Genomic DNA, 27,249 nt, shown 5'->3' with positions numbered 1-27,249 from the left:
AGCACATTTAAAAGTCTTTTTGCCTAATTCTGGCAAAGGCTTTAGGAGAAAAAAAACACCTTTCAAATTCTTTGAATAATGTGTCTAAAAAAACTAAAACTAATAAAAACCCCAACTAAATTAACTAACTAAAACAACTAGAATCAATAATTTCCAAACAATGCCAAACATCATACATACTATATACTGCATAATGAGCTTTACATAACTTATACATAAGAGTGTAAAACTGATATTATTGATATACAATATGAAGAGCTCATGTGCTACTTTTGACCACCTGAGAGAAAGAAGTTTGTTGCTGTAATGGAAACCTCGTGCTAAGGGAACTTTCCATTAATTTGCCTCTAACTATTGGATCTGTGCTGTCACTGAAAATAGAAGACATCCATTGAAGATCAGTGGGGCTTGGCCTGGGCCTCCACATTCACCGCCGAGTTACTGCAGACAAAGTGCTTTCCTGAATAAGGCATTAAAGTTGAAGAGCAGGTGGTGTTTAACTCAAAGCGGCATTTTCTTTGGTTAAACAGCTAATACGTAGTCACACCTGTGGTTTGCCGCTGACAGGGCAGGTGGAGGCCAGGATGGTGGCTCTGAGCTGCATAAGTCCTACCCTCTTATGCAACGCCTGACGTTGATGGAAACCAACGGCCACATTCCATCGTCTGGGGGACAGAAGCTTACTCTTGCCTCTCTGCTAACGTCACAGTAACCTTCTTTCTGTGCAGATAAGACATGGCATCACGAGTCTGCCACCTGCTCACACCAAAACAGATGTTGCTGCATTGTTTACTGACACAGCGTAAGCCCACTTTTTCACAAAGAGAAATAATGTGTTGTACTGAATGGCCCAGATCCAGTATGAGTTAAAACAGCCAACTTCTGATTACATACACATTTGCTGGAGATGCATACCTAAAATTATGTGAAAACTTTGATGATTACATAAGAGCTTGTGGGAAGAGCTAAGGATCTTTTTAACAATAAAAGAAGTTGTGATGTACATAGTACATAAAATCAGCAATTATACAACACCATGCGTGCCTAGAGGCTGAACCACTTGCTTAACTTTCAACAGTAATTACAAGCTGCTTCAAGTATGCCACCCTTATCAAAAGACAACCACCCTATACAGACAGCACCTGTGATAAGAAAACACCTCACTCATTAAGAAGAGGGGAGGGGATGAAATAAAGGCAGTTTATGGAAACATTGTGATGTCACTGGCCGTGTGACTGAGAGACGTGTTGAGGATCTGATGAGTGAAGAAACAACAATAAGCGCATTAAACACAGCAATGACTGATCAGTGCCATAGATAACACAAGAAAAATAAAGACCGTAGTAGAGAAAAATGCATGTAATTCAAATCATTACTGTGTTGACGTCATAACGCATCAGTTAGGAGGCGGATCTGTGTTGAAGGAAATATGTTGCAATGGTATGTTAAAAACTCTAAAACAACACTGCTGCCAAGTTTAATCATCAACTTTTTATTCCATCCAAATAAAAGAGACACTGGACTATTACCGCTACAACAAAACCCCATGAAAAAAAAGCTTACAAGGCAGCCCAAATCAGTGGGACATTTTGGACAAAGTGTGTCAGCCTGCAGTATTCTCTTCATTGCTGAGAGACATGGATGACTGGCACAACAGGTTGGGTCTGAATGTCAGCGGACATTCCACCTATTTGAGACAAAGAAAACACTGACTCCAGGCCGGCAGTACACAACCGCTGCAGAAGCGCCTTGGGGCCTGGCAACAGCTCATTCCTGGCCCCATCACAGCAGGTCTTCAGCCAATCATAGCTAGAACCCAAATGATAGATGGGTACAACACCCAACTGTGTTTAAACCAAAATGAATAGACAAAAATCAGAGCAGTTCCACGTTACCCTGTAAGTCCCTCATTTGGCAATGTGTCCTGGCTGTGTGGGAGTGGTGTTGTATGTTTAGGTAAGGTATTAACCAGTGAAAACACTGACAGTCTTTAGCATGAGGGGGTTTTCCATAGGCCCAAAAAGAGGTCAGCGGGGCCAGGAGACACAATGAACCCAGCGACCCACCAAGTAAAACCAACCTCCTCACAGACAAAAGAGAGCTGTATTTGCTGCCATATATACATTCTGTGGGTACTGCATCAAATCCTAACTATGTATGGAGTACGTATGAAGAATCTGTAGAGTGTCTGTCTGTGCATATGCAGGCAAAACCTGGGTCAGAACACGCAGCATCGACCTAGATACAACTGTCATGCACACTGTGCATCAAGCACCAGCTATTATCACTACATAATGTCACTGCCATCTTATCTTTATTGATAGACAATTCATCATGTTTTAGAGTGTCATATCAATGCAATCAAGACCTTGAACCCAAGATCATCAGTTCTTGTTCATCATTTTTTCTTTGAATAATTCTCTCCTTTCCACCTTTGAGGTCTGGGCGTCCTCTTTCTCTTTTTGCATGTGCACTTTTTTTCTTCCCTAGCTTCATCTCTCCTTTGCTCTGCATTCCTGTAGGGGAAGGGCTGCATGCAAAGACATGCCACTGCTCTCTGAGCACACAGCCTGGCTGAACAAAAGACAGGGGAGCAAGATAAAGAGTGAGCTGGAAGAGGTCAAGAGCATGTAGACCAGAAGCACAGCTCAGTCAGGGTTGACTTGACTTTTTTGTTTGCAAGGTAGATGGAAACCCTTCATAAACAATTTTATTAAAGTTCAAATTCATGCTCCATTAAACAGCAGCAATGGCACAAAAGAATAATACTTTGCTGCCTAATTGCCACTCAACTCATAATCCAATTAGAAGTCCGGTTGGTTTGGATTTTGAAAGGTTAAACATTAGTAGTTTCTGTGTATGTTCTGGAACTCGAGCGAATTCAAAAAGGCAAAGAAGACAGAAGCCAAGCATGTTTGAAAGACAGGAGGCCATGTTCTGACTGGTTTATGACTGAAGGAAGAGAGGGATTTATCAAGATGGAAGACAGGAGATGAGAAATACCACACTCATGTACAGATGTTTATAAATCACCATCTCTACGGATACTGCTTATATTAACCACCATCATATCAGTCAGGAATGGGCCAGAATGGAATATGAAGAGGAGTGAAGGATGAAACAGGAGAAGGCAACGGGTGAGGTGGAAGGAAATGAGAAAGAAGGAGGAGGCAGTTAAGCGAGAGGGGTGAAGAGAGGGCAATGGAGGATCAGGAAGGAGAAAAACAGTAAAAAATGGAGAGTGAATGAGAGAAGAAGCAGAAGTTTGGATGAGAGGAGTGAAAGAGTTTGGCTCAGCGTGGGAGACTGTCAGAGCATGCCCTGGCTTCCTGCTGTACTCCTCCTCCCTGAACTCTTAAACAGAGGAGAGTTTCTATCCATCCACAATTTGCCACCTGTGTGTACACACACACACCTTGTGAATCCTGAAGCTCAGGTGCAAGGTCAGCTAATATTATGACTGTCAATGAGCCAACAGAAGTGACAAGGGTGGAGAACAGACAGGTGAGGTAGCTGACCTGAAAACCAACCTGTGACATGCTGCTGCATCACAGGTGTTCATAGCATGACCTGAATGTGTCCTCAGGCCTGAAAGTAAATGTTAATGAGGCTTTCTGTCCTGTTAATGGCCGTGAGCCTGTGACAGAGTCACTCCATCAGTGTCATGAGATTAATCAGATGACAAACAGAAACAGTACGGTGAAGTGGGGATACCGTGCACTTTCAATGACTCATAACTACAGGCAGAGGAACAGGGGAACCCGTTACTGAAGATTCAAGATAAGGTGAATACAGCTTATAGTTTAGGTTCAGAGATCACTCTCAATTTTGGAAACCAGATTTAGAGAGAACAATCTCACAACAAGGTCCATTTAGTAGCTGTCCTGCAGCTTCTGATCATATGACACAATCTTTATCAGCAGGTAGAGTTGACCACTGTTGCTAAGGAACTGTATATATCAAGATTTCCTTTTCCCCCAGCACATTAAGTGCTGGGGGAAAGCACATTAAGCACATTAAGACTGTTCATCAACCTCGATTTAAAAACTGAGTGTTCAGTAATCATGACATATGAGTAATCACACTTATACACACCCACACACTTGTGGGTGCACCTTGTGTAATGGTGGGGGAAAATAGAAAGGTTGCTCAAGACTGCATGTCTTCCCATTAATCTAATAAACCTCTAAAAAGGAAAAGAATGTGGCTTTTTCCCGGAAGACTGTAATAACCTTGGGAGTATGGATAGGACACACACAAACACACAACTTGCAGATCTCCCCGCTGCAGATAAAATTCTGAACATTTCTGAAACAAACCAAAACATTACCTACAGATTACAGCTTCAGTGTAACAACAGCTTGCAGGGTGGTTTGGCTTGTGAGAGAAGAACATTCCTTGTTTCACACACACACACACACACACACACACACACACACACACACACACACACACACACACACACCCATGCCTAAACAACTAAGGTGTGAGAGAAACACTGCCACCTGCTGACACCAAATGTAGGTGTACAAGTTGCAAGTCCTCACATAGGGTATGTCAGCAAATACAAAACCTTCTGAAATTTACAGAGCAGCAAACTGATTCTGGAGAGAAGTTTTGAGGCAATTAGAGCTATTTTTTTGCATTTAAGTGAGAAGAAAGCTGAAAGAGGGATACTTTGCCATGAAGAGTACCCACCCTCTCACTGCAGATATTGTCTGAAACTTACACAACCCCACAGCTAGACTGAGTTTTCCATTCCATTTTTCCATTTTAGGTTTTATTATAAGGGTGTGGCTGTTCTGTGTGCATGTGTGCGTGCGACACTTGAAACCCAAGCAGCACTATGCTGACGCTACTGACGGCAGCATCCTTTGAAGCCTGTAAAATTTAATGAGTTACTTTCCACTAGTGGTGTAGTTGAATAATACAAAGACCATAAGAGAGAGCAAAGAGTGAAAAATGAAAATGTATACAAAGCAGCAATATAGCAATTATTCTGTGAAACCACTGTACATAGACAGGTGAGGCTTAGGGGCAAAAAAATGTGAGCTTATGACGTAAAAGAAGAGAACTGTGGTCAAAACATAGGCTAATGTTTGCTTAGGAGCACAAGTGGCAGTCTGTGTGTGTGTGTGTGTGTGAGTGAGAGAGAGAGAGAGAGAGAGAGAGAGAGAGAGAGCAGAGAATAAGGTTGAGGGGGCTGGATAGAGGGGAAGTCATGGAATACAGGAGACTAGATGGAGGAAGCAAATAGGTGGTGGTGGGGAAAAAGGTATGCGGGAAGCGACCATGTTTGCACAGCATGTGTATGTGTGTGTATGGGGGGGTGCAAGGTGTAGGCCATGAGGCTAAATGTGAACAGAGCTCTCTTCATAGTCCTTAGAAGAAAAAATAAAGTTTAAAGTAAAAAAAAAAACAACAGAGGGCAATGCCAGTGTGGATTTCTAGGTCTGTCTAAGGTGGAGAAGCTCTCAATCAAATTAGAAGAGAGGATAACTGGGTAGAGAACACAAAAGCAAAAAACAGCTCATACTTAGACCCATCTAACACTGCTGTAAAACAGATGACAGCACAGTTAAGCTGCCAAGTCTCGGCTCTTGAGGTGATGGGACAGAACCAAAGAACACAAAGTCAGCACCATAGGGACTGTTGGCGAGTCTTAAAAGCAAATGATGCAGAGATAAAGGGGAGGGTGTTGGGGTTCATGTACACAGTTTGGGTGGTTTTTTGTTTTCTGCTCCACGGCTGTGCATGCCTGCCCTGATCCAGCTCATTTACTCCTAAATGAGGGCATTTAGTCACAGATTTCATATGTGTTTTTATATATAACTCTTCCCCGAAGAGACTCACACACACACAGAGACTCAAATGTAGAGAATGTTCCTTTAGTTGAGTAATTATCACTAATGGGGGGGATAGAGGTCGAGCAGACACAGTTCATCTCTGCTTGAGTGACTGAGTCGACATACTCGTAATATCACTGTCTGACTCAAACAGAGCGTGGCCAATGAAATGAGGCAACTACGTGAAAAAGTCTTCATAGCATAAAGACGGGTCCATAAGGGCTTAAAGACCAGGTGGTAAGATCAACATGCTTCCTAAAAAGAACAAGTCTAATCACATTAGTCCATTTCTTAACAAATGTATGTTTCTAGGTATATTACATAACTCGTGCAGCTAGTCTGCATGCCTTCAGCCCGTGTGGTACAAACAAAAGCAGACGGAGATGAGAGATGAAAGAAAAGGGTTTGGGGGGACTCCTTTCCCAGGAAAAGGGTCTCCATTTCTTGCATCAGCCCATAGAACAACTCCATCAGACTGTCTGGCACGTGAGCACACAGCAGTGTTGGTGTCCAATTTGTTATTTCACCCAGGCCAATGCCCTGTTTGTTCCTTAATCCTGAGAAGATGGAGCTAACTGGCTAGGTCTACTGACAAGGAGTACAGAGTCATTCTTGTCACTGCCTTGTCCCTTCATGATATTTCCAATTAAAAGTGTCTTACATAAGGTTAGTATTAGTTTTGTACATTTGTAAGTACAATTTTGTATCAATTTGACACCTTTATTTTAAGTCAGTGTTTTTATTATTATTATTATTATTATTTCAAGTAAATTAAGTACAAGTTTTTGTGAAATTTACAACTGAAAATGAAAGGCAAATGGCAGTACACCCTATTTCTATGAGTAAGGGTTGGTTAAATAACAGAGACACCACAAACTACTGTAAATCCTTCGACATGATCATGAAGTCAACACTTCTCGAAAACACTGAACATTTGTTTTAGCTACAGTAAATGTCTCTAATAAACTGACAACTGGATGAAAGCGGTCTGTGTACAGAAAAAAAAAACAACAATGGAATAACTTCCTGTTTTAGAGTTAATTAACTTGCACCAATGTTGATCTGGACGGAACAATGTCATTGATTTACAGGATTTATCATTCTTCCCCGTATTTAACCTTCCTCTGCTGTCAGATTTCCTTTGAATCTTTATCTCAGTGGATGACGTGGGCTTCTGAGAAAACACACATCTCTGCGCCATCTCATTAACACTCTCTCCACAGACATGAGTGTGCGAACATTACGTATCCATCAGCTCGAGCATGTTTTGTACAGTGACTGTTATCTCGGGAGAGCATCACTGGAGTCTTCACATCAGCAGACCATCTCTGAGAGTCTGGTTGGCTAAAAGGGGAGAAAGAAAAAAAAAACAGCCGACTCACAGCTGCTGCTCTGCTTATCACAACAACCACACGGTCAAAGAGGGGGAACAAGAACATTTTCAGAGAAGAGTACAGCCAGTGCCTCCTACACCACCCTGTCCCATTCACACAGTGGTGCATTTTAAAAATTCATCAGTGTTGCTAACATATTCTGTCTGAGCACCACAGATCACAAGGTGCTTGATCAAAAACTAACCAAATAAAGATACAGGTCTTTTGCCCAAGTTAAAGAAAAATAGTTCACCAAAGTCTGCTCTGTTCTCTTAAAATAGTTAAGAAGTTTTATGAATAACTTGGGAAAATAAAAACTTCTTCAGTGGCCGAGGGTGTTGATTTACCAAAAAATCTTAAGAGGGATAGAAAGAAAAATAAAAACACATTCCCCTGATGACTGGATGAGATACTGCGACCATCTGATATGAGAGGAAACTCTGGTCCATTGTGTGAGGCTGATTAACACTGGGAGTGGATGAAGACGTAGGAAGTGGTCACACCCAAGATTGGGCAAAGAGATGAAAGAAGCATGGGACTGAAGGAGGGCAACAGACTGAAAAACCAAAAGCTGAGCTGGTGGAAAATGTGAGCAAGTCAGGAGCTCCCTGTAGGAAGCTCTGATGAGGGCGCTTCTGTGTGTATTTTAACCTCTAATCAGCTTACAGGTGTTAAGAGAACCAAAGTTAATGTGTGTGTGTGTGTGTGCGTGCGAGGGAGAGGCATAAAGCAACAGGAAGTCTGATTTCTCCAAGGAACTTTACTTTAAAGGATAGACATGATTTCACCACTGGCACCCGCCTCTTGTGGACATCCACCCATAACAACAACAGCGCTGCCACTAAACAACAGCAGCTCAAAAACAAGAGACAATGATGGTTAACCCACAGCAAGTCCCATAACACAGAGCAGTGACACATACACACATACTGGCTGTGGGCTGAGATAAACTTTTTTTATTATTTTTTTTTAGACAGATGACGTGTTCCAAACAAAGACTTGTTTTCTGGTAATTAGCTATGACAGCATATCATGTAGGGATGTCAGTAAATATCAGTCTCTCTGGGTTAATTAGGAGGAAAAACAGACAGTGCGTACGTGTTTGGCAGAAGGGAAAAGGCAGAGCGGTGTTGTTAGGTAAGACGCAATGAAGGCCTCACATGTTTCTGTGTGGTGGCTACAACAGAGGAGAGGAAGGGGCGTGCTGGCTGGGGGGGGGGCTATGGAAACAAAAGAGAAAAGGCAGCAAATGTTATGGAAATTCCTGGACAAAGCCACGCATGATTTGCGCCTTGAGGACATTGCTGAAGAGACATTGAGACCACAGTGGAGTCCTGCCCTTTGTCAGTGAGTAGGATGGAGGAAATATCAGAGCATATCCTCTGCCAGTCTGCCAACAGGGGAAAAGATACACAAACACACGTGCGCACGATCCTATGGAGTCACACACAGATACAGACTGACTTTTCCCCCTTCTTTTTCTTTTTAAACATCCTCACCAACACATGCTCTCAAAAGAATCGTCGTCGACAGACGGTGCATCAAAGAGCCTGGGAAGGAAGTGGGTGGAGGTAGTTGCTGCTAATGTCAGAATGGGAAAATAAAAGAGAGATGGATAGAAAAGACACAGGAGAGGTCAAATCAATAGTTGTCCTCGGAGCAGTGAGAGCAGAGGTGAGTGCACCCCTCCACCGCTGCATCAGTCCACTGACGAACGCTGATGTTCACATTTTTGTCCGCCCTCCACAGATGTATCACATCCTACAATAAAGGATGAGCTGTGGTGAGAGCAATACAATCTGATCCTTTGATGAGCAGATGAGATCAGCGGCTCTTAACACCATGAAGCTGAACATGTGTGTGTACGTGTGTCTCTTCGCCAGGGGGATAAAGGTGTAAACAAGCTTCTGATTGGCTGGAGTTAGAGGAGTAACTGGGTCCCACCTGGGAAGACGAGCTTATGCAGTGACTTCATCTCCCCTAGAGCGGGATGGAAGGGTTGTTAGAGCAGTGAGTAGTGCACATCTGTCTGCAATACAAAAGTAAAAACAGATACTGCAATTAAAGCCCATAAGACGCTGGCAGAAATCAGAGGAGCTGGAAGCCAGTGATACAAAAAGGGTATTTAAGTTTAGCCTTTGTTTGGCCCGCAGCCTCCAAGTTCTGTAAGTGACCGTAAGAATGTTACGAACGTAACCTCAGAACATGCTGCAGTCAGCACTCTGCAGCTTCCCTGCTCGCTCTGGAGCAGCATCTTCGCAACAGCCACTCTCTGATCCAATATAGTCTCAGTGTGTGTGTGTGTGTGTGACTCACGTATCTGAACATGACGTAGGTGGGATCCAGCTGAGCTGTTAAGGTGAGAAATATGACAGCCTGTACATAAAAAGCTGCATTTCTTGAGGGTACAAACTTTCCTTGTCAGTTTTTTTTTCCTCCTCTCCCTCTCCAGTCTATCCTTGGTAACAGCGCCATGTCAGATGGCAGATAATTGAAACAAATGAGGGGACACAGCTGCCAAAGGCACTGCAGCACAGAGGCAATTACAAGGCTATGCAGGCAGGCGTGTGTGTGTGTGTGTGTATGTTTTAGTTGGAGACGGAGAGCGAATAAGGAAGGCTCACTTCGTCACCACCTTCTCTGTTCAATTAGGCTGCACCAGACCACCCCTCCCTCTCACTCTCGCCTGGGAGAAACTCGATAAACAGGAAGTGAGGCGCCCAAGCACTTCCTGTCTCCCTTCAAATGGGCCTCTTGTTCCCAGAGGCAGCACAGAAAAGCCATGAGCTGCTGCTGCCTTTACAACAACTGCTACCATCAATTTCCCTGCCACCTTTACAGCCCATAAGAAGTCTCTGGGCTTGTTGATTTGGTAGTGAATTCTGTCTAACGCTTTTCCTGCCACCTGAACAACCTTCAAACTGAGCCAAACACAATGAGGCCATTATCCAGTTGCCAATTGGGCCACCAAGCAGCTGTAATGAGCTCTTCCATGCCTTTGGGGCACCTACTGCCACACACAGACAACTTTTACTCTGCTATGCTGCACATAATGCTTGTTTCATCAGCACTAATAAGGTGGTTTAAACATGTATTGTGTTGCTAGACATGCTCTGGTTTCCTTTTCTTAAGTTGTTTCAGATAAGTGGTATTCAAGCATGTGTACGAGCGTGGGTGTGCTGACTGGGTGGATCTAAATGCGGAGGTGAGGTTAGTGCAAGGCAATCTCTTTCTCCTTGTCCTGAGCCAGCAGGACTAGGCTGCTCCTGAAAACACACACACACACACACAGTGTCTGTGTTATGCAACTGGCCCTGTGTGTGAGGTCTGCCCTCTGCAGTGACTGGAGGACAGGTGAAAATAGAGAAGAACAATCAGTCAAGTCAAAACTGACAGACCTTGTCTATCTGCAATGACCAGCCAGCGTCCCTCCATAAGAGTCTAATGTAACACAAGTCCTGACAGGATCAAGTAAAGCAAGACACCTCAGGCAAGGTTTATCTCTTCTCCATTAAGATTATCTGAAGGCAGAAGAGGCGCAAATATTCACTTAAGCTCAGAAAATCTTATTTTGTGGGAAGCCTCAGCTTGTTCCACTGAATCCTACTGGTTGATTTTGCAATACAATACAATACAAGCCCCATTTGTTAAGGTGGAGTTTGGGTAGAGTAGTTTGTGATAAACACAAGTTGGGCTGCGCAAAATCAAAATTCAGAAAATTTGTATTTTTTTCTAGAGTACTTTTTAAGAAATAGATTTTCAACAGACCATCAAACCGTAATTTAAAAATCAAAGCCGTGTATGTTGCTGTTCAGTTAAGCGTCTCAGCATTCTTCTGCAGTCAGAATGACAAAGCAGTGTGATTATAGAGTGCAGGAGCCACAGGAAAGAATGGCATCTTTTAATAGATGATTTTAAGAGATTTCTGTGCCCTAATTGCAGCAACAGTAGTGCACATTTTTGACTGAACCTCCCCTCAAAGACTGGATCATTTTTCAGCTTGAGTTAATTCAACCCAATCTGAGTGACGGGCAGTCACTCGAGGAGGAAATCTGCTGGGCTCAGTGGAGGAGTGTGAGGTTTGTTGGTGGAGAATGGTGTGCTTGTTGACCTGCACGTCTCAGCTCTGTGCAAGCAACCGGGCCTGCCAAAGATGGCCTAATGAGAGACACATGGAAAACCGTATGGCCTGCTCTGCTAATACAACACACACAGTATGATGACACACTCAGAAGTCTTTGTTCCACACCACACATTATAAAATCTACCAACTGATCAACTGAGACCAAACACACACACACACACACACACACACACACAAGCTTTTGTCATGCGATTGAGCCTTTAGGTTTGAATGTGCTTGCTTTACAGCAATGCATCAACAACAATACATCACATGGGTACAGAAAAATTAAACCTCATAACTGAGAAAAAACTCTGATTATTGTGTTTCATGCTGCCTTTGTGTATGAAGGAATGATGGTCACAACTTAAACTTGACGTCATTGCAGGAGGAAAAAGAGAACAGGCACAAAACTGACTAAATCTGAACAAGAAGTCGATCCAGGATTCAATTCCAACTGTGGTAAGCTATTGCAACATATGCTAAAACATTTATCATGAACGCTACCCCCAGAGTTGGGCCTGGACATTGTCCAGAAGTCAATTTTAGCACATGTATCACACAACAGGAGACCATCAGTGTCAGACACATTCTCACTTACTGGTAATATTCCATTTGGATTAGGCAATCAGTCGCACCTTGGCAGAACATGCAGGAGGAGGAAAAGGAGGACCTGTGACTCAAAACAGTAATACGTCCTAAACTGTTACTTTTGTGATCGGTTGGACTCCTACACTACACTGTTATTCATCGATTTCATTATGTTCCACTTCAGAGAGGCCGAGTCATTTGAAACACCTTGTGTTAAAATAATAATATCACACTGGTTTGAACTAAGCCCAAGCCCAGTTCACGAGACCATGTACATATCTAGACAGTACAGTGGCGGGATCCTAAGATAACGGTGCCACAAGGTGTGAGACATGGGATTAACATGTCACATGTTCAGCAATACTATTGTATTGAAAAAGTGGCTGTTCAAAGGTCCAAAGGTATTAATACAAGCAGAAATATTATGTTTTTTCAATGTTTTCATCATTGAACATTTTAAATGAAACTGCTATATTGCTTAAAGTAATATTCTGACAAATGGCATTATTCCTTTTTATTGGTGGAAAGTTTGATAAGATCAAAGTTGCATTCAGTAGCTGGTTCCTGTCGTTTAAAGACTTGAAACAGGAGGAATGATTCCTTTAGCTTAAATAGCTTTATAAACAATTTGATATGGTGCATTTACAGAGAAAAATGCTTAACTAATAATCTTTATTTGTCTAGCATAGTGCATATCATTCAACATCACACTTCACATATATGTAGTTCTAGACTGAATTTGTTGACTCTCAGAAGTACTGAGCTAAGTGTATTCCGCTTACGGTCATCTCTTGAATTTCCCTCGGGATCATTAAAGTATCCATCTATCTATCTATCTCAGATATAAATAAATAAATATAAATATCAAGTGTTTCCTCCTAACTGTACAAAAAACAAACAATCAAATAAATACCAGGGCTGAGAAACAAAGATCAACATCAACTTATTTAACCGTATGTCATACGATGGGAGAGCATTCAGTTACTACATTCCAAAACAGGATGACCAACACTGGACTTGACACTGTACGACAGTGCGAGTGCTGGCAGGCTTTCAGGCAGGTTTCTACTCCAACACAATGCTAGTGTTGAAAGCTGAAACACCGAAGCCCAGGGGACAGAGGGCTGGCCTGGGCCGAGGTCAACGAGGACCTGTTTGGATGGGTGTGCCTGCAAAAACACACTTCAATCAACCCATATAACATCACTGCCAAACTGCCTGATTGGCTGACAGAGATGCAAATGGAGAGGAAATGCTAAAAATAGAAGCGACAGCCCATTTTGGCTTAATGAGCCCCCGAGACGTGGGTGCGCTGTTCAGGTCCCACCCCTGCCTTGATCAGGACTGGGCGAGAGGATAACGTAAGTACTCCTGGAACAAGTCCTGCCTTCACAAGGCTTCTGTGTGTATTTAACCAAGGCCTACAGTATATAACACATGTGCAGCCTTCCAGATACATGACATACATACACACACAAAGGGCAGGCTGTTATTCATACTAAGAGTAGTGTAAACAAAGTTCTGAATCACAGCGAGTTCTAATCTAAACCAGCTGTGCTGTGTGTGTCTGTGCTAAAGCTACAATTTTACACTCACCATCAAAACGCTCCATAGAGAACCAGAAAGTTATATTTAGATTTTATACAGCAGTTAAGACAGACTCAGGCTAGCTAACCCCACAACCACAAGAGAGGGGAACCAGATCCTTTCTGCTCTGACTGCCAAAGAGCCTAACCTAAATAATCTACCCGTTTTCTCAAGCACAATAACCAGCTATACAAGGGCCAGTAAGTCAGTATGGTTTTAAAATTAACAGCATATGATAGTTGCTCCAGGTCTATTTGAAAGGAACAAAACAGAAAGCAAATTCAGGTGGTACAACCCCCAAAAAACAAAAAAAAGAGCAAAGTCTGTTAAATCAATCATCCGCAAACAACAAAAACAGAAAAAAAAGGGAAAAACACACACTCCCTGCTCAAACTTCCAAAGGAACACAGTGTCCAAATAAACAGTGTTGCACAGCCAAAGGGGCACACAGGAGAATGAGAGGAAAAGCTGGGCAAGTGTGCTGACTTCTGGCCTTGTGCCATTTCATTCCAGCTAACTTTTTAACAAACCTTGTAACAATCGACAACAATCCCCCTCTCCATTCAGCTATAGGCTACGTGCTACTGCTGTCCCTCTGTCCTCAACTGCCTCCCTCCTCCTCCTCCTCCCCCTCCCTCCCACAAGTCAAGAAAACGCTGTGCATCTGACTACAGCAGAATCTCTGCCTGATACAGCAGCAATGTCCTCAAATGTCTCCTACAAAACCACAGCAGCATAACAGAGAGAGTGAATTGGGGGGGGGGGGGGGGGGGGCAGATGAAGAAGTAAACAAAGGTCTGAAAATGGCTAAAAAGCCAGGTATGAAGTCAACAACATGAGGAAAGAGGAAGAAAGGGTCATGAAAAGGTAAAAGAGTAACAGTAGCTTGGGTAACTACCGATAGAAGAAGCAGTCGCAGCACACCAGAACCCCCATCCAGTCGGTGGTGAAGCAGAGCTGGGGTGACGAGGCTCCGACCCACAGCACCCTTTCTCCTTGTCACCTCCCGTCTCTACTCCTCTCTTGCAAACCAGGCTACAGGTGCAGCAGCTCCAGCAGCATAGCACCTTGTGTAATCATGCAGCTACTGAAACGGCCTTCGACCTTAACGCAGGTCACGCAGGACGGACGAATGGATGGACGCACGCAGGCCGCTCGGAGAGACGGACAAACACACATAGAGAAGTACACTTTCAAAACAAAACAAACAAAAAAACTGAGAAAACTGGACACACTTCTCTGAGCATGTCTTTCTCTGCCTTTCTAACTGCTGCAACTGCCTGCCTCACTTCCACACTCTTCCCCTCTCTCTCCCTCTCTCTCTCTCCCTCTCTCTGTCTCCCTCCCTCTCCCTTTCTCTCTCGTTAGCTTGCTGGCTCCCACTTGAAAGGCGGGAAGATTAGCTTGGCAAACAGAGTCCCATAAACAAACTGCTGACTGCTGGGCAGCCCAGGGTGGACTGCAGGGAAGGAAGACAGGATGAGATGGACACAGAGAGAGAGAGAGAGAGAGAGAGAGAGAGAGAGAGAGAGAGAGAGAGAGAGAGAGAGAGAGAGAGAGAGAGGACAATTCTTTGAAGGCAGAAATCTCAGCCATCTGTATACATCCTAAACAATGACTAAACATCCCATCTCCACTCATCGCTCACACACACCAAACATGGTCTGTTCGTTAAATCTGAGTCAAAGTCAAATCCTGTCAAACCTCTCAGGACAGTCAATCAGTGCAGCAAGTTGACAGCCTCTGCATGCTTTTGCACATGGAGTGATATGTGACCAAGTTACACCAGCAGATGGTTAATTTTCAGCTCTTAAATCAACACAGAGGAGGGAGTACACAAGCAAAGAAACATGCAGCAGAGGATGTACACTGTTTCGTGCACATATACAGTAACGTGACTCTTCATTCACACAAATGATGCAGCAATATGGGATGGGAGGGGCTAGCGTGGAGACAGGCCCCTAGGAAGAAAGCCAATCACTGCAGAGTTCTGTGATTCTGGTGTGGGCAAATAAGGTGAAGGACGTGGAGTGAATCACAGGCCTGTTTACATCTCTTTCTCTCTTCCCCTCCATCGTTCAAAAAGAGCAATCATTTTCTTTTGCCCTCTGATATTCATTTCCATCTTAACACATCAAATACACATAGGGAAACACACACAGGGACTGCAGTGGTCAGGTAGAGGAGTGTGTGTGATGCTGTAATCAAAGGCTGCAGTCAGCGCCGGACACAACAGACACCAAACGCAGGATTAACCGACCACGATGAAAGCAGCCGACATTGCTGAATGCTGACGCTCAATGTCAAACAGGCCAACTCTGCACTGTTCAGAGAAAACCACAGACTGCAGCCTGCCAAGACAAAGACCGAGAGACGACAGAGGCAGAGGGGACAGTCACCTTCAGAAGAAGGCAGTTACGTAACAAAGGCTCTGCTCTTATTCTGTCAATGACTTATCAAAGGGCTCCTGAACAGTGAGATGGATTTTAACAGCAGCCAGAGCTGGTAGATATTTCCACCCAACCTTGCTACACACAAACTTCAGACAACACTGCAGGATAACACTGCGCACACTCCCTCTTCTACTGCTTTCTGCTTCTGTTCTCGTTCAGATAAAAGATGACAAAGATGAACTGCAGCAGCCCTGTGAAGCATTTTTACATCCCATGACGTCATCCCTCCCACCTCCTCCTCCCTGAAGGCCTGTCACCAGGAGCTGCAGCTACACCGTTTAATTACCTCATCCCTCTCACCTGCACACAGATGTGGAAGCACACTCACAAAATAGAGCACATGTGACACCGTCGCTCACACAGGGAGACGGTAACACACACACACTTGTCTTGCACACACACTTTCTAAGTGAAAACAGAATGCTAAGAACGGGAGGAGGGATACACAGCGATAAACATTGTTCTCACATTTTTCAGCTACGTGATGAAAGTGGATGTTTGGCCCTCATTAGCTTCCTTTGGGTTTCGGTACCTAAAAGTCAGGATGTGGGTTTTGTGTGTGTCAAGTACAGCGGAAGGCCCGGACCGTTATTACAAGGCAAAGAGGAAAAGGAGTGCCAGAGGAAAAGTTTAAGAAGTGAAACTGACATTACATTAACTGTCACTTTCAACAATACGAGCAAGTTCTTTTGAGTCTCTTCTGAGTGCTTGTGTGCGTGCTTCTGCAAACATTTGGGCCTTATCATGAAATCCAGACAAACAATAAAAGCAAGACATCCGCTCTGACAAAATTCAGGAAAAGCTGTGTGACTTGGTCAGCGGAAGGCGGGAAGACAAAGAAAGAATTTTTCTTATAAACTTGTGACTTGGAGAGATAACACAATGAAGGGGACAGAGACAGACCCACTGGGCAGGGGAAAGACCCAACTCGTGACCGGGTTTAGAAATGCCAGATATAATAGAGGCCGCTGCGATCATGTTGAGGGAAAGTGGGTTTGTTTGTGTGTGTGTGTGTGTGTGTGTGTGTGGGCGGGGGGGCACACACACAAAGTTGCTAGGTGATGGGGTGGTGATAGGGGGTATTTCTGTGGAGGGGAAGGAGAGATCATTTTGCTCTTTTCCTAAATGCAACACAGGAAACAAAAGAGAGCCCACCCCCCCACCCCCCCCCCCCCTTAAAGCAAGACAGACAGGTTTCTCCTGGTCGAGCCTCACGGAGCGAACTACACGTGGGTACCAGAAAGGTTAAATCAGGGGACGCCTGAAAGAAATCGACATTATGAACGTCTGATGAGCCACGACCACGTGTCCAGAAGGTGTTTTACGTGCATCAAAACTTAAAACAAAGGAGCACGATACTGTTCCATTTGCATTGAGAAGTAACTGCAAGCTCAAGCTTCAGTGATTTTTCATGAGAAGCAGAATTTAGACAAAAAGTCTCTAATAGTGCCACTGCAGATTATGTGTGTGCATGATATTGTAATAAAAACCGAGCCCCCCTTTAGCATTATTAAAGAGATATAGTAGGATATTAAAGAAATACCTTGAAGTGCAATAAAGACACTATAAAGTCAGTATGAGCACCGTTTTGAGCCTCTAAGGAAATATCACAGAGAAAGTGAACTGATTTATGAGCTCAGCAGCATATAACATAACGTGCTTCCCCTCTCCCCTCCCTCCTCTCCATATGGATAACACATTACTAAGTTACTGCTGCCCACATTACACCAGGCTCTTACCTATTTAGCGTATAGGACCCGTTCCTTTTAAACCTCATCCTGGACGACAGGAAGCGGATAAAGAAATCCAGAATTGACGGCGGTTCAGTTTTTTGTCGCACCCCGAAAGAAACAAACGCCACCGTGTCTCTCTGCCTCTGTGCAGACGGCTGCAGAGCTAACAAACGCGGAACAATACGGAGTTGCTCCTTGCAGTTCTCTCTCACTCCTCCGACACCTTTCTTTCTGTCTCTCTGTTTCTTCCCAGACCTCCCTCTCCTCCTCCTCTTCCTCCTCCTCCTCTTCTGGTCCCCCCCTCGCTTTAGTTTCCGTGGGGCAGGGTTAACGAGTCCTCACACTGCAGGCGTTTCGATTCAAACAAAAAGAGCTCGTATCAGTGACATGCGTGCGATCCGGAGAAAAATCTAGCGATATTAACACGGAGTCTGGTGGAGGGCTTTGTGTCCACAGCCTCGTTGACGTAAAGCCCAAGCTCCATTAAAAAAAAAAAAAAAAAAAAAAATCATAAAAAAAACCTGATCAAACTTGAAACATTTCTTTCAGTTTGTTCGCATCTACATCTGATCCCACGGCTCGGTTCGGCGACATAAAAACGAACTAAAACGACGCTTAAACACAAAAGAAACATTAAAAAGGCGTTTACAAGCCAGTGGTTCCTTTATGAAAAATGGTTATCGATACGAGCCAGCTTCCTCCTCCCCACTCATGGTCCTGAGGAGGTTCTCGGGTTTCAATAGCGTTTCCTATCTGAGGAGCTATATATACACATTTATATTCCTCCATATGCTGAACACAAACCAGACCCCACCACTCTGACACAGCTCCTGTCAACGCCTGGAGGGTGAGACAGAGCTGGGGCTAAGAATAGGACAGAGGAGCCATTAATGCCATTTAAATCCAAAGTAGCTCGTCTAAGTGTATGTGTGTGCCAAACACACTTAACATTTCATGGTACAGAAAGCTGGTAAACATTTGAACTCCAGGAAAAGAATTATTAGCCATCGGCTGATAAGTGATTATCATACATCACTGGATTAAATTATAGTGGATTGTAAAAGGATGTGGGTTCAAAGAGAAAGAAATAATGACAAGCTGGGAATTACTCTTTTGATGTTTACAAATGACTGTACAGGCGGTTGTTCAATTTGTAATGATGATAAAACAGGAGGTCTGTCTCACTCAGTGTGCCTCTACTGCACCAGTGAACTCTTGACCTCACACCGGGCGCTGCTGCGAGGACAATGACCAAGTGACCAACAACCAGCTGCCTAGTGAGTAATATCCGCACTATGAAGCATTTTCATCACCCTTTCAAACAAACACTGCGAAAATTGACAATGAAATGAGTTGTAGGAATGTTAAAACGTGGAGGAACTGACAGGCAGGGCAACTCAAAGTGACTCTGAGCAGACACAGAGGTGACAAAAAGGTAAAGTGCGATCTTCATCACCACACCCAGCCGTCTCCTTCCAGCTAGCCTCAAGTGTGTATGCGTGCCCTAAGGGAGACAAACCTGTTTCCCCTCCTGGATGTGTGTACACTTGATACAGCTGGGGTGACTCAAAAGCTCTTGTTTTGTCAAGTCTGGATTTGTATGGTAAAGGATTAAAAATGTTGCTTACAGAGGAGCCTGGGAAGAGAAAAGATGGGGAGAAAGAGAGAGTGGGAAATGCTGAGCAGAGGGCCAGAGCGCAAAGAGCGAAAAATGGAAAGACCAGATGTGCTTTCCTTAAAGTCAACTGAGGAAGCATGAGGAAGGGGAGGGAGGCAATCCAAGGTAATGTTTATGGTTACATGCAATGTGTTTTAGTAGCTTCAACTTGTCAGGACAACCCCAAAAAGGATATTTTTAGTGCTTTTATGAAGTTATCTGGAAGTGATCAGAAAAACAAGAACAGGAGAAACAATTTTACATTGAAAGCTTCAAAAATACAGTATTATCTCCTTGATGGTGAAGATGGATTAATTAATGGATAAATCCAACTCATCTAAGAGCAAACACCTAGTTCAAAGAACCCTGAGCACTGAAAAACCCCCCAAAACAAATAAAAAAAATAAAATGTCTCATTAACTTTTGTGTGTATGGGTCTTGAGGGACTAAAGCTGTTCAAAATGATGAATCCAGCCAAGCGGTAAGTTTAAGAGCATCCAGGGTTATTCAGCATTACATCATGAGAGTGCAAAACAGTGTGTACGTGCGTGGCCGTGTGTTTCCTCTACTCCCGCAAAAGCACTCAGAGCTGGTTTCAATGGCTCCAAGCTCGTTTATTACAGTAAGAGCAGCCTGGCACCAGAACTGCTGATCAATCACACCACCGCTGCTGCTGCTGCTGCTGCTGCTACTGCTCAGTCAGTCACTGCAGAGTTATACAACATCCAAGAGAAAGAGGAGATGAGGAGGAAGATGATAGGAGGCAGGGGAAGGAGGACTGTAGGAAGAAGAGGGTTAACAGAAGATGAGAAGAGTATGAGACAGGGAAGAGCCAAAAAAGGGAGGCTGGAGAAGAGGGTGAACACTGCAGACTATAGAGGTGCAATCAGCCTCAGCTTTATTGATGCAGTTCAAAACACACACCCCCTCCTATTTAGTCTCAATCCATTCCTCCTTCCTGCACTTATTCATTGCCTACCCCTTGATTTTATTGCTCCTTTTGCAGCCCCTTCATTAAGCTAATTTGAGCTCTCTTGCTTCTTTCGCAACCCTTATTTCCATTCAAGCTTCTTTTTCATGCGCCCCTCCCTTCCTCCCTCGCATCATGAGCCCCTTTTCTGCACCTCTTTCTCCTCTCTCCTTCTGTCCATCCAGCTCAATCTCTCCCTGCAGTCGCCTTCCTGGTACATGTTGTGCAAGAATGATGTGAATGCTAAGTGTGTGTCCGTGCATACTAATGGCAGTCACTGATGCCAGTCAATGTGTGATGCCTTTTCTTTTTCATCTAAAGGAAGAAGCTGCTGACTTTGTGTGAAGGCGTTGATATCCAGGACAAAATAAAACACTCATAAACTCTTCTCTGCCTCGTTTCCAGTGAGAGGGAAGCTTCCAGAAAACAGTCATGGCTGGCTGCGGTGTGCCTGTGGAATAGCCCTGGCCCCCTCCACTCCTATACAGGCTTTCCAGGAATACATTGAGTCAAAAGCTGGACCGCAGTGCACAAACACACACATAAATTGCGACACACACAAACACACACACAGATACTCTACTGTGGCTCCAGCAATTTGAGTGCATGCATTAGAGGAGAGACCATGTCACTGCATTGGCCAAATACCCTAGCACAGAGGTGATACTTGACAGAAAGCACACACACACTCTCTCTGTCTCTCTTTCACACACACACACACACACACACACACACACACACACACACACACACACACACATATATGCTGTAACCAGTGTTCGGTTACTGGAGGTAACTGAAATTATATAACAAAGTGATTGTAACTGTAATCTTGTTGACTTTCCTTCTACTTCTACAAAGGGGTTACATCTGAATTCAGTAAAAACTTATATGTAGAATTCTGTTGATTTGCATTTTTCCGGCACACAGGAATTTCAAATTGAATTTGCACTGCCCCTCTTCTACAGCCCGAAACTTTAATTTATTTATGTTACAATGCAGGAAAAGCTGCTTGGGGTTATTTAGAAACATAACATAACACACACATCCAAATACTATTTGCTGTATTAGTGTTTGTTTTATTTAATTTGCAATGACTTATAATAATAATTATTTAAATTTCCAGCAAAGTTTACTGTTTCAATGCACTGATGTCATTTTGGATAAATATATAAATATTTATATATATGAATAAATTATTTATCGACCAATACATCAATATTGACTCCTTAATATCAGTTTCAGCACCCAAAATCCAGTATCGCTAGTATTTGGTGTGCCAATATAATCAGTGTGGTTTGGATTGATTAATATGATTGATAGTTTTACTTGGTATTGTTCAATTTAATGGACATAGGGTCTTACAGCCAAGTACTAAGAGCACACCGTTTCTCTCACTCACACACACTAAATATATGTTTCAGCACACACAAACAAACACTCACACTGAGCACAGTAAGAGGTATGTGTGTGCTGGGCCCAAGCCAAGGGGAGCAGCATGAAAGGGCCTATATATATGGCCAGGCTGGTCGACGCCAGGAGCCGGTCAGTCTGTCTGCGTGTCTGTCCTTCACATACAGCCTAGCCTATATAGAGGGGACACTATTATAACTCACCTTTTATAAATCCGTATATATAGTTGCCTCAGTGGGTTCGTCTCTGCCTGTTCATTCTGCTCATCTACAACCACAAAGCGGAGGTAGCTTCCAATAAGGCAGTCTCATACCGGCCTCTCAGTATGTGGAAGACCATGAGAGTCAAGTAAGAAATAACGTGCAAAATGACAGTGATGTTGACGTTTTCTCAAGTGTCTCCCGGATGTCCCTAAAGTCAAATGTTTTGTCTGGGTACTTCTGGTGTCTGCACCCAATCAGTATTATCTTTCTATATCTAGACTTCCTTGATTCAATTCAAATTCCAGGAAATGAAATGTAACCCTACCCATGCACTGATCACTGTTCAGACATTTTGAGAATGTCAAGTTCAGCATCAGAGTCAGAAAACCATCTAACTTGCAAAAGAACAAGTACTGCCATATTTTAAAAATCCATACTTCAGAAGATAGTATACCGGTCATCTTCAGTCAGTAAAATCATCGTCATCAGTAAAATGTCCATTAGGCCTGAAACAATTAGTTGATTTATTGATTAGTTAATTAATTAAATCAAATTCACTTCTCTCTGCCTCTCAAATTTGAACATTTGCCAGTTTTCGTAGCCTTCTATGACTTTAAACTCAATGCCTGTAAGCTCTGGACTGTTGGTCACAAACACTGTGAAAAACTGATGGATCTTTTTCACCACTTTCTGACATTTTAGGGAAGAAATGATTAATCTAAAAATAATTATTACAATACTCTGTGATTAAAAAAAGAGCCCAGTGGAGTTTATATTCTACATAAAAAAAACGAACCAAGGTGGACATTTTATGTGTTGATTAGTGTATTTTTAAACTTCAATATAATAAGGTTTGACTACTTTTAGTTCATTATTTTCCCCACCATGCTTTCATTCCTGGCAGTGTGGAGAAGCCTTTGAAACATTTACACAGACTTTCATATGTCTAAATTTGGCTTTTCTTCTTGTCTAATTGTAACTTCTCAAATCAATCATAATGACCTAAAAAGATAAAATAAAGGATTGTTTAAACTTTTCCTCACTCTGCACACTGCTTTGTTTTGAGGGTTCACATTCCAAACAACTGGGGAACTACTGAGGATAGTGGAACTATGATGCCACCTACTGTTAACCAAAAAGAATGCAGTGCTCATGTGGCAAGAACAGACTAGCATCTCCACTCTCTCATTCTTTCTCTGGGGCTTGCTGTGCGAAGTGGCTGAGGAGCAGTGATGAGAGAAAGGCAGCGGGCCAAACAGTAAACCTGCAGGCAGAGGTCATCATCTTCATCACAGCAGCAGGCACCCGCCAATAACTCATGATTTGAATATGCAAATATTCAGACTCAGGTTCGAGAGAAAAATGAATTACTTCATAACCTTCACTTAAAAATGTAAAATAAACCCCAAAAGAGGAATAAATACATAACAGTGTGCCTCAGAGAAGAACAGAATTATTGATCTCTGTTTCTGCCTCTGGCTGGTGTTGGACTGGTATTGCTCATTTAATACTACAGCTGCTTGATACGGTCATGTGATGCTGGACTGCAAAAAGCGGACAAAGCCCAGTGCACACTGGGAAGGCTTGCAAGCTATGATTATGCAACATATCTGATTTCATGCTCATTGGATTCCTCCCTCTCTCTTTTCTTTTATTCCTCCTCTTCTTCCAAACCCGTTCTCCTTGTATCTACATTTCACTTTGAGCCTTCTAAATTTCTGCTTTCTGAAATGTTTCCCATGACATTGGTCACACAATACAAACACAAAGAGGCAACACAGAAAGCTCACCACCTTCCTCTGGAAAATAGGGAACCCATGTAACCTGCTAAAATCGGTATGACTGACCAAGTTGCCCAACTGCTGACAGGTAAGTGTTTTTTGCCTAGTAGCACGTGAAGTGAATGTGAAGTGGACATGTGCTGCCCTCTTGTGGTAAAAAGACACCACACACACACATTCTACAGCAACCCCATCACTTCCTCCTCGAGTCAAGCACTTGCTGCAGGTTGAGAACACCAGGATGTTAAGTTCAAGGACATGTCAGTAACTGCAAGGGCATTTTCAATTGATCAAAGACCTATTAGCTTCATCAAAACTATCCCTCCTAGCACCCAATGGCAAACTATAACTTTGAAGGTCTTGTCTGGTGATTTCACAAAGGCCTTACTTGTTTTACTTGTGGCCGAATGAATACAGAACTAATATGTATTAATAGATTTGGTGTAATATTTGAATTGGGTTCTTCATTTTTCTAAAAAAAAGTAGTTTTGTGGGTCATTTTTCTTTGAGAAACAGATTTTTCATGGTTTACTGACAGTCAGCAAATGACCTTGAGGATGCTGACAGATGGCAGGAAAGTCAGTAATTTTATTATCAAAATTTCAAATTTGTTTTGCTCACACTGGAGCTTTCTGCAGTCAAATCCCCAAAGTGGCAGATGCAGGAAAAACACAGAACAAACACCTTCACATCAGTTTCTCAACTATGTGCAGAGTGGTGTTAACGTGACCCATTCTGATCCGCATTACCAAACGCTGAGCTGTGAGCTGAGCCTGACAGCAGCAGGCTGTGAATGACTTCCATCCAAATCCAGAGGATAGGAAAATGTGCACTGATGTTCTTTTTAATGTATTCAAATCTCCAGACTCGTGGTTGTGTGAATTTGCCACAGAAAGCATGCAACACGCACATGGAGCGTGTCCCAGCTGCTCTGAGCTGAAGCAAGAACAGGCCTGGTAGCTAATCGCCACAGTGGAAACAGTTTCTAACCCCTATGTATACACGCGTGGACACACACACACCCCGCTGAGGTGTACACCTCCACAGCTGCCAGCAGTTACATAACAGCTGGTATGTGCAGTGGTGTGTGTGTGTGTGCTGAAGTGTATCTCTGCGTGTCTTCAAAGACGCCAGCGACCTCTAACCAAAACTGACCACAGTGGCTGACCTCTCAGCTTTAAGGGATGCACTTCAGACAGACAACTATGATAATAACCAGCTTCAGTGAAGCTCTCACTGCAGTAGAAGGCAGAAGGTAATATGGCAAGGTCAGCTGCTCCGAGCAAATTCAGAGAAGAGGCACAATGAAGAATTCAGGCGTTTTATTAAAGTTTCTAGGACAGATCGGATAAAGAACAAACTGAAGGAAAAAATCCACCTTAAATGCTTAAATGCTTCTTGGTATTTACAAGGAATTACAAAGCATGTAATCACATCAATTTACCAAAGTCCGATGAAGGTGAATTACCGAATATTCAGGCATGCAGTGCAACTGCACAGATTCAGGGTTGTTATCACTGAAGGTGGAGCGACACTGAAACTAACACAGATGGAGGAGACTGAAAGACTGAGAAAGACGCCCAGCTGGAGAACACGTGAGGAAAGCAGCACTTCCTCTGTTTGTGCATCTCACTGTTTGCGTTCCCCTTCAGTACAACAAGTGACAAAGACTTCCTGCGAGCTCCTGGTCCAGACTCCCTGGCCTGGTAGAGAGGCAGAACAATAAGGAGGAAAAGAGAGCACATTACAGTACAGGGTGGGGCAGAGAGGGAGATAAAGGAATAACACATGAGCCAAACACGAGGCCATATGCAAACATAGGCACGGACACAGATGTGCATGACAACACACACACACACACACACACACACACACACACACACACACACATACTCAGGTCAAACAAGCAGACATACAGCCAGAGCACAGATAATCATAATACTTTCAGGTCCAACGTAAAAAGGGGAAGGACAGAGACTGAAAAAGACAGACATCAAACCAAGACGTATGACTGGTTAGCTTCCTTTATTCAGGAAGCGTCAGACTGCACCAAACCTCACTTAATGTAACAAGGCTAAAATTTCCTTAACATGAAAGAGAAATGTCCCATCTGTGTGCACTATACCCCCCGCCCCCGAGCAACACATGAACTCAGCGAAGCGGACCAAAACCCCTGACCTACTGTTCCTCTATGAGAGGAAACGGATGTGAGGAATGTCTCTTGCTCTTTCTCATTCTCTCTCACTTACACACGAAACAAACGTGCAAAGCGACACATCGGACGGCTGAGGACAGAAACGGCTTTCAGAGCGGATATGCAGCCAACCACAGTTTGTACACATATAGCCAGAGCCATAGATAGACCATTTCTATTTCTATCTGTGTCAGCTCACAGCTGACAGTGACAATTAGACATTGCAAAAAAGAGCTAAATCCTCACCTTTGAGAAGATGATTCCTTGTGGAGGCTCAAATAAAAATCAGACCTTTGATTCACACTCATATATTCAAATGAAGTCTCTATCAGCACTGAGTCCCTTCTGAGAACATCAGACTTCAGAGGACAATCACAAAGCCATTTCAACTGCACTTTAAGAACAGATATGTTTTGACATGTGGTGTATTAGCAATGTGAACAAGATCAAGCCAAGCTCAGGGCTTCAATGTTGCACAGACAACAAGCCGCACTGTCACCGACAATTACAAGCACTAACATGTTGCATAATAATAATAATTAGACAACACAGAGAACATTGTTGGCCACATCTCAAAAAGCCTCAGCATAACCGGTCCCGCTTTACAGAGGCAACATGAGATACACACAGGGAGGAACTAAAGGGAAAAAACAGTATGCGAAAGACAGAAGATCAGGAGTCACCGTTCACTTCACGGATCTTCTCCCTCCATCGCTCTTTATCTAGACTAATCTCTTCCATCTCACCTGCCCAAGATGGCCAGCTCACTTAGCCTCATTTAACCAGCTAACAGCCGGTAATAAATCAGCAGCACACTCCTCTCACCTCTAATCTGTAGTAGCCTGTTCTGCTCTGCACACTCCCCCTGATATATGACTCAATCCACTCTGGCTTCCAGCGTGAGGCAGCTACCGTAGGCAGAAAACCTCTGCTGGGAGTATGGGTCAGACAGCCAGCAGAAAACCAGGCCAAGAAGATAAAATTTGAGGTAAAACTGGGAAAAGGGGAAAGGCAGTGCAGACTGCACATTTTCTCTGATTCCCCGCTGGAGTTCATGTGACTTTTCATCAACCTCTTTGTCCAGTATCTTGTCCTTTGTCACATATTACATTGCACTGTCTGACACGGTCACACATTCATAAAATCCTCTTAAATCTAGTAGTATAAAACAGTTTTTTAAATTAAGACTGAGATTCATTTAGTCAGCTCTGGTGATACAGTTTTTGAGTTTTGATACAAATACCAAAATTTGGCATGTGTTACCTTAGTTTGGGAAATATTTGGGAAGTATCATTGAACAACATATGGCAAACTGTGCAATACAT

The 27,249-nt window shown here is 43.3% G+C and overlaps 1 protein-coding gene across 3 annotated transcripts in view; it reads right to left on the bottom strand.

Moving 5' to 3' along the window:
* mob2a (MOB kinase activator 2a) overlaps nt 1-27,249 on the bottom strand; it is a 59,129-nt gene that overhangs the window by 17,960 nt on the left and 13,920 nt on the right. The window contains exon 1 of one of the 3 annotated variants that reach the window (XM_046395533.1): nt 17,713-18,002. The exons of 1 other annotated variant lie outside the window; for it this stretch is intronic. In XM_046395533.1, coding sequence (XP_046251489.1) covers nt 17,713-17,750 — 38 coding nt within the window. In that variant the 5' untranslated portion in view covers nt 17,751-18,002. Of the gene's footprint in view, nt 1-14,418; nt 14,823-17,712; nt 18,003-27,249 lie in introns of those variants that run through there. One more of the 3 variants, XM_046395531.1, reaches the window with a different exon arrangement.

Source organism: Scatophagus argus, chromosome 7 (genome assembly GCF_020382885.2).
Source record: "Scatophagus argus isolate fScaArg1 chromosome 7, fScaArg1.pri, whole genome shotgun sequence".
Taxonomy (NCBI): domain Eukaryota; kingdom Metazoa; phylum Chordata; class Actinopteri; family Scatophagidae; genus Scatophagus; species Scatophagus argus.
This window is presented reverse-complemented; position numbering and strand designations above follow the sequence as displayed.